The sequence below is a fragment of the Gallinula chloropus genome (genome assembly GCF_964237585.1).
Source record: "Gallinula chloropus genome assembly, chromosome: 2".
In the NCBI taxonomy this organism is placed as follows: domain Eukaryota; kingdom Metazoa; phylum Chordata; class Aves; order Gruiformes; family Rallidae; genus Gallinula; species Gallinula chloropus.
In genome coordinates, this window is record NC_140086.1 from 144,160,165 (window position 1) to 144,168,109 (window position 7,945).

At 38.9% G+C, this 7,945-nt stretch overlaps 1 protein-coding gene across 1 annotated transcript in view; it reads left to right on the forward strand.

Moving 5' to 3' along the window:
• SPAG6 (sperm associated antigen 6) overlaps positions 1–7,599 on the forward strand; it is a gene marked incomplete at both ends in the record, with an annotated part of 33,349 nt that extends 25,750 nt beyond the window's left edge. Inside the window, 3 exons of the mRNA XM_084260868.1 lie at positions 901–1,092; positions 2,442–2,558; positions 7,576–7,599. Of these exons, the coding sequence (XP_084116994.1) occupies positions 901–1,092; positions 2,442–2,558; positions 7,576–7,599 (333 nt within the window). The remainder of the gene's footprint in view (positions 1–900; positions 1,093–2,441; positions 2,559–7,575) is intronic.
• Between the last annotated feature and the right edge of the window lie 346 nt (positions 7,600–7,945).

Genomic DNA, 7,945 nt, shown 5'->3' on the forward strand with positions numbered 1-7,945 from the left:
CACTTCATTGTGGTCTTCTGCTGCAGTGCAGGGACAAAATAAAAGAGACAAAGACAGTGCAGTCCCCTGTGGTATTGAAGAGTGGAAGATGAAGCATAATTGGAAAAGTTAATGTATCTGTAGTACTAGTGCATATAGTTCTGCTGTCTGCATTTGAAAAGGATCTTGAAAAAAAACCCTGAAGAGTGTGGAGAAAAGACTAAAAAATGATCCCTGGCATGGAGAAAAAGGTTTTCTAGTTAGGGGTTTTAAATTTACTTAAATGTAGCATGGAATGATTCTTACTGAAGTATTCTGGCATGAAATACCAGCTACTAAGTAGATCCATAATCCTGTGGAGAAAAGATAAAGTCTGTGACCCTGAGCCAGAAGAACTTAAGTAACCACTGGATGTGAGCAAGGTATTCTCCATCCCTTGATGTCCTCAAATCAAGAGTTGAAACCTTTCTGGAGGTGATCGGATGAGTCAAACATGAACTACTGGGCTCAAGAAGAGGTTGATAAGTTGAAATTCAGTGCTGTGAATAAAAAAGAAAATACTCAGTGATTGAGCCTTTTCTGGTCTTAAACGGCTTTCACAGATTCATAAACACTCAAATTCTTTTCCTTTCAGTCTGCCAAAAATGAAGCCTTTACTCTCAGTACAGCCTGAATTGTGTCGTGTGTTCCTTTTATCCCTTAAATTCGTGTGCTAGCCCAAACTGCCTTCTGACTTAGAACATTGAATCTGTTTCTCTCTTTCTTTAACTAGATTTATTAAGATTTATTCAAAATTCTTGCTAGTCCCAATGTTGTAAAAGTATGACACCACTAGCATTTTCTTACAGCTTATCTTAGGAGTGTAAATACAGAAGCATTTTCTAACAATCTGTACCAGTTTCAAGTTGTCCTTCCCTACAGGGAATACCACCGCTGTGTGCCTGCTTGATGGAAGAACATGAAGATCATATTAAGGCAGCAGCTGCTTGGGCCTTGGGACAGGTTGGAAGACATACTCCTGAGCATGCTCGTGCTGTTGCGGTAGCAAACGTACTACCTACACTACTTGCTATGTATATGGATGCACACAGTTCGGAAGATCTTCAAGTGAAAGCAAGTATATTTGTAGTATAGAATCATAGAGCCATAGAATGGTTTGAGTGTGAAGGGGCCTTAAAGATTATCTAGCTCCAACTCCCTCCTGCCATGGGCAGGGACACCCTCTACTAGACCAGCTTGCTCAAAGCCCCATCCAACCTGGCCTTGAACACTGCCAGGGAAGGGTCAGCCACAGCTTCTCTGGGCATCTGCAGTATGAGATATTTATTGTAATCAACAGGTATAAAAACTACAAAATGGTACCTGCTTTTGTTGGTGTTCATCACATCACAGATTTCCTGGGTGTAGGGTGTCTGAAGGTTCTGTGTGATTTGTTGGGACTGGCTCATCCTAATGAGCATGCATAGGATGCATACTAAATCGTATGGTACTGCCATAGCGTTGTAGTTCCTAAGGTTCTGCATATACCCGTAGATGCTATAGTTTCTTGTGAGCAATTTCTAATTATCTACTCTTTTTTTTTTCTAAGTATAAGCTCTTGTACAAAATATTATAGTCCTTGTAGTGGATTTGCTTAACATTTTTATTACTATAATAAAGCCATAACAACTACTCAAAGCTCTGCTGTTGAAAACATGCAATTGGTTGTACTTGAGGCCTTCCTTGTGTGGGAGCTAGTAGAGTTGCAGTGAGGTAGAGGGTATTTTTAATGACAGTAAGCGAACCATCTGAAGAGTACACAGTGACAGGATATGCTCTCCAGGTTGTACTATGCTTCTGTACATTCTGCTGAACTATGACATTCCGTATCAGTAAAATAACCTTTGTATAGACATTTTCAGTGTCACCATAATATCAAGGTTAAATTAGCTGTCCCTGTGATCCTACCCAAGAAGGTTGTTACTGGTTGTGGCAATCAACACATTGAGACTGTTTTCAGAAACTGAGCAGTGATGTGCAACTGTGTCACTGTTTCCCTCCCTGCCTGGAGGGCTGTGTGCTTTGCTGTCCCAGACCAGAAGACTTGCAGTAAAGCCACTTCTAAAATACAGTCTTTTAAAATGTGTTTTGATTTAGTTTTCTTATTATATTACAGTACTTCACTTTACTTAAAGGGCCTGTTCCTGCTTCCGTTGCAGCCAAAGGAATATTGCCATTACTTCGACTGTAGGTAACATAAGAATATGATGCACCATAGGTTTTGAGGCTTAATAAATCTAAGTAGAAAATTGATTCCTCCTTAAGTGACTTGATAGATATTGTAGTTTTTACTCAGAAAATGGTCTTTGAGAATTCTGATCAATTTGGTTATTTGATCAGACTTCAGTGATATATAGCACAAATGAATTCTTGTTGTTTTCACTGATGTGTTACTAGAGAAATTTTATTTTGCATTTCAATAGACTAAAAAAGCCTTAAAGAACATCCTTCAGAAATGCACATACCTTCCAGCACTTGAACCATTGCTGCATGATGCTCCTCCCAATATTATGAAACATATTGTTGGGCAGTTCAGTAAGGTAAGAAAAGAGTCTGCTTGATGGGTAGCATGTTAATTGTTTTCCATTTAGCAAGGAAGCTATCTTTCCAAAGATGAAGTCTCTCTAAAGGTCTCAGTTGTTTCCTCAGGATCCTCAAGCATCCCCCACAGAAGCAGTTTGGAGCATCCTGTTCTTTTGTCTGATAAAGCTGGATACTGTTTCATCCGTAACCTGCCATAATTCATCCTAAGACTGGGAAAATAGTTGCTTGTAAGCAAGGTGGTTTTTTTTCTTCCTTGCCTCTTGAGATTAAGTGGAATATTAACTCATGTGCAAATATTTTCACTGAGCCAATGTATCACATAAATCCCAGTCACATCTGTTTTAGATAAAGTACGAGCTCTCTGTACAGGAGTGACTTAAGTCAGGTATTTTAAAATAATCTAGAGTATAAAGGCTTCACCACTTTATCCTCATTAATTTTCAGCCTCAATTAAATAAGTAAAAATCCCAGATCTTTTCTCATCCCTCTCAAAATTTGGAACTGTTGTTAATTACATTGTTGATTAGAGCACAGCATGTAAAAAGTGATACAATTTAATAAAAATATTTCAAATTATTTAAGTAATTGCTAACTAATCAGGAGATTTCTGGTGTCTGCAGTGTTCACCAGCTGTTGGGAATCCTGCTCAACCAGAGGCTTTATTGTGTGCAATACTCTGCAGTGTAATCTGTTAGCAGGGGGTACCAGCCTCTCTTGGTGTGATGTCCTTTCTGGAAAAGCCAAATAAACCACTCTTGATATTCTGTTCTGATTATCGTGGATCTGGAAGCACTACTGTTTGCAGTGGAGATTCCTGATTGCATTGCCATGCTGAGGTTTCTTCTTTCTTCGTGCTAAGTCTGCACAAAGATTGGAGATTTGCACTGAATCCAGTGCCTTCTGCTTCTGTGAGCTGAGTGGAGCTGCTGGGAGCTGAGCGCAGAGTAATTGGCTGCCCGGTGCAGAGATGTGAATGTTGTTTGCTGCTGAGTGGCTTTGTACCCTTCCTATCGGCGGTGTTGTTTTTCTTCTCCTACATTCTATTAAGCAAACTATACTTGTCTGGCATTTGCTTTTCTGAAGTATACATTTAAAATTAAGCTCTCTGCAGTAAATGCATTTTGCTCTCCTGTACCATAGCTTGGGAATTTCCTATTCTTAGAGCTGTGGTGTATGAGTTCTGTGGGCTTATTTATAGCACAGTAAAAGCCTTATTTCCGAGCTGTGCCTGGGAGTGGGATGCTATCCGTTCCTGGTGCTGGACTGTGTCGGTTTCGCTTTATCGTTTCCAGGGTCTGTGCAATTCTGTGCTGCCTCAGTTCGGACTGGGGGAAGGGACTGTTGTCTCAGAGGTGCTGTCTGTCTTCAGGGCCTATTCCAAGAGAGTTTTCTGCTGTCTTATCCAGCCTGGGAGTCACAGTGGGGAGGAGGAAGGCAGGGAAGGGCCACATCCTGTCTCCTTGCTAGTTCCTCCTTGGCAGTTCTTGCTGTGGGAGATATGTGGAAACAGACGTCTTTTCAGTTCCCACAATGAAACAATCACAGTTGTTCCTGACACTTCCATGAGGCGTATAATAGGGAGAAGTCTCTGTGCTCCCCTGTTTTTTCTTTACCTGTCAATTGATTTTGTACAACCTAGAGGAACCAGAGAAATGAAGGCTGTTTGCCTATATGAATGGCAGAAATTTCATCCTCCTTTTCCCTCATCCCTTTAGACAATCCTTTCCTCCTTCAAGGCTCTTGTTTTACACTGAGATAACAGTGAAATTTATGGCCTGATTTGTCTGACCAGTGTAAAGGTTTATAAAATGCCTTTACCCCCATAGTATGTAACTCTGGGTTGGTTTTAAACCCATTCATTCTGTTGCAGATGCATCTGATGTCTTGCATTATCTTTTCCTTTTTTTTTTTTTTTTTTAATATTATTGCAGCCCTGTGGGCCTATGGGCTACACGCTGTCATTCTCCCTCGCCTGGCCCAGCCCCCACCTCCATCCCTCCCTCCCTCCCTCCCTCCCTCCTGTCCTCTGGACAGAGCTGCATATTGGCATCACTCAGGGAGTGCAGAATGTATTGTCTGATCATTTCTGCTTCTCATCCCCTTTGGCTGCAGAAACTTCACATTTTTGCTTTGTGTGTGTGTTTGTAAAAGGCTTCCATGGCTACACAGTGTGTTGTAGGATTTTAATATCTAGGAATTTAATAGTAGCATGTAAGGCTTCAAGGCTGCATTGTTCACTTGCAACAATTCTCAGTATTGTTTTCATGCAGTAATCTATACTAGATCATTATAATGATATAAAATTCTGCTTTACAATTAAACTGTGGGAATTGACATTAAGGACCTGAATAACTTGGTTTAAGTGGAACAGATGCTGTTGTTATTCCATGTTAGTGTTCTGGTTTTATTATCTATTTAATCTCCACAATCATACCGCCTCTGTAGGAATAATTCAAGAAATATTATTTACATCAAGATAAATATTCAATTTAATATTTTTATATGTATTATGTATTAAAGTACATGTTAAATTGTATTATAACCATAAAGGACTGGTTTATGATTTTTTTTCTCCCGTACAACTGTGTTAAAATACAGTAGTCATTACAGATGTTGTACCTCTGATGTGTTCCATTTTATTTGTCCTCTGAATTAAAAACAGGTAAGTGATATTTGAGCCTAGTAGCATAAAAGAAAATGTTTTGGGGTTTTTTTAATGTACTTTTCTGTGTGTAGGTGTTACCACATGACAGTAAGGCACGTCGTCTCTTTGTAACATCTGGTGGACTTAAAAAGGTTCAAGAAATAAAAGCAGAATCTGGGTCACTTCTTCAGGAATACATCAACACTATTAACAATTGCTATCCAGAGGAAATAGTAAGGTAGGGAAAATGATATTAAAAAAATCCATACTTATAACATTGTTCATGTTTTTTCCAGGAACAATGCAAACCAAGAATTTAAAATACTAACTTCTACATGAATTTTGATTTTAATAAAACAACAAAACATTTGGTTAACAGCCTAGTGGTAACACAACCATTGGACACATACTTTTGAGCACTTTATTTTTTCTGCTAGTTCTTGGGATCAGATGTCTTTGTCTATAAACAAAGTCCAAATAATCAGGCTCTCACAGGAAACTGGGGAAGAAAAGTCAGTCCCGGTAGACAAACTCTGAGGCTTCAACTCAACCACTGTCATATTAATAAACGTCTGTGGGAAGTTAAGTTTATCTTAGTAACTTATTTATGGATTGCTCAGGCTCCAAACTACAGGTACTGGTGACTCTTTGCTTGCATCCTTGACTTCCCTGAGCGCCTGTCTGAACCAGTGTATTCAGAGGCTCCTTTGAAACTTCTCTGATGTACAGAGGGTCCAGAGGCTCTCCTGCACAGTTTCTCTGCCCACAGCTGCCCTTCCTCCCCCAGCCTCATCATGAGGCTTAAGTGTTATATAAAAGGACCATACACCAGCTGTCTGCACCAAGTTGAACTTTGCCCTTAATGAATACAGAAACACTATTAAATAGCTTACAGTCAAAATGTCACCATCCTAAATTGTAATAATGAGAGAAATGCCCTCCTAGATTCTAGATATCCATTTACCAGTCCTTCACTCCATCAACACATCAAAAGGATGTTATACTCATGCACTCCCTCTACAGGCTCTGAAAATCTGCATCATCAATTTTAATTATAGCAACAGAGCTCTTCAGCTAATAGTAGCTACAAAGTCATGCAAAATGAAGCCCTGCTTGGCTCCACAAGGAAAAGCCAGTGCCTGTCAAATAGGTAAAGAGAAATCATAAAGAAACTTTATTCTGCAGTTACAAATACTAATATTTCAGAGGGAAAGAGGGCATTTGCTTACTCTTTTCTGGGTATAATTAATGTTTCTTTGTTACAGCTATTGTTTTCCCTGTAAATGAACAAGGTTACTCATGTAGGCTGGGATGTAATAAAGAAAAGGGCCCCTTCGTGCATCTCCTGCTTACTGCTTTGTGCTACTGCCTGATGTTGGTTCTGCTGCCTGAGGCACAGCTGCTGCAACAGACTCCAGTTCTGGGTTTGTCCCAGAGACCTGTTATTTTGGGCTGTTTGCAGACTGAGTATAATAATGCATTGAAAAGTTGGCTTTACAATCAGAGAACAAATAGGAGTTTTTAAAAGGGTTACATTATGCAGATACCATCCAGAAAATGAAAATTAACAAGGTAAATGGATCTTCCATCAGTGTGAAAACATTGGGGATTTCAACTTGAATACACATATTACATAGAAATCTGTTCCTCTTTCTTTATAGTTAAAGCTTCCAGGGCTCAGAGATGGCAATTTACACGACTGCAAACTCAGAAATACACTGAGATGTATGTTTTTAGAATAACACAGTAATAAATTTCAGATAATCTTAACCTGGAAAACAAGAACTAAATGCAGCCTTGGTGATGCTTGCATATTGGAAGCATGTAGTTTATCCATTGTGGAAATCCAGCTGAATGACAGCAGGACAATAATGAAAACCTATTGGATAATCTCCATCCTTGAGTTGGCACTAGACACAGAAGGTCATTGTGATTAATTTTTTTGTTCCAGAAGCAAAGTCTATCTCATTGATGTAGGCTTCACAGTAGCTTTGGGATGTGTGCTTATGTTTGGCGATCAGCAGTAGACTATTGTCATCTGGCAGCCTATAGTTCTGTGTAAACTCAGGCCACAATTTCAAAAAGAAGTTAAGTTCTACATTTCTCAGTAAAGACAATGCTTGTGGCTGCTGAATCTAAGAATAATGCCCTAAAAGAAGCTAAACTTATTTTTGAAACTCAACTTCCAAGTATAAATGATAGTGTAAGTTGAAAAGCAGGCTCTTAAAACATTGTAGAGGAGTAACTCTTGACCAGTGTTTAATGCTAGGATTTTTTTACCTGATCAATAGAAATATGAATAGTGTTTCATTACTGAGCACAGAACATGCCTTGTAGTCTAATACACAAACAAAATGTTTCTCTTTCAGGTATTATTCCCCTGGATATTCTGAAATACTTCTGGAAAGGGTGGAAAACTACCATCCAGTTTTTTAAACTTCAAATTTTTTATTAGAGCTGTATTTCACATTTATGCCTTTATGACTGTAACACAAATACAGCTGTTGAAACTCTTGTTTGATTCTGAAATCTTCGACTGTTTGAACTACTGAAAGAGCTCAGCAATTCCAGCAAGCTATATTTTGTTCTCTCTAAACTTATTTTCTGCGAAGTTTTTGTTCTCTCTTGTTTTTCTCTAACATTACTACAAGATACTGCAACATATTTGAATGGAATTTCATGTAGGGGTGATGATTTATCACAGAAGCTTTTTTAGAATCAGTCATTTCCTTTTCCTTC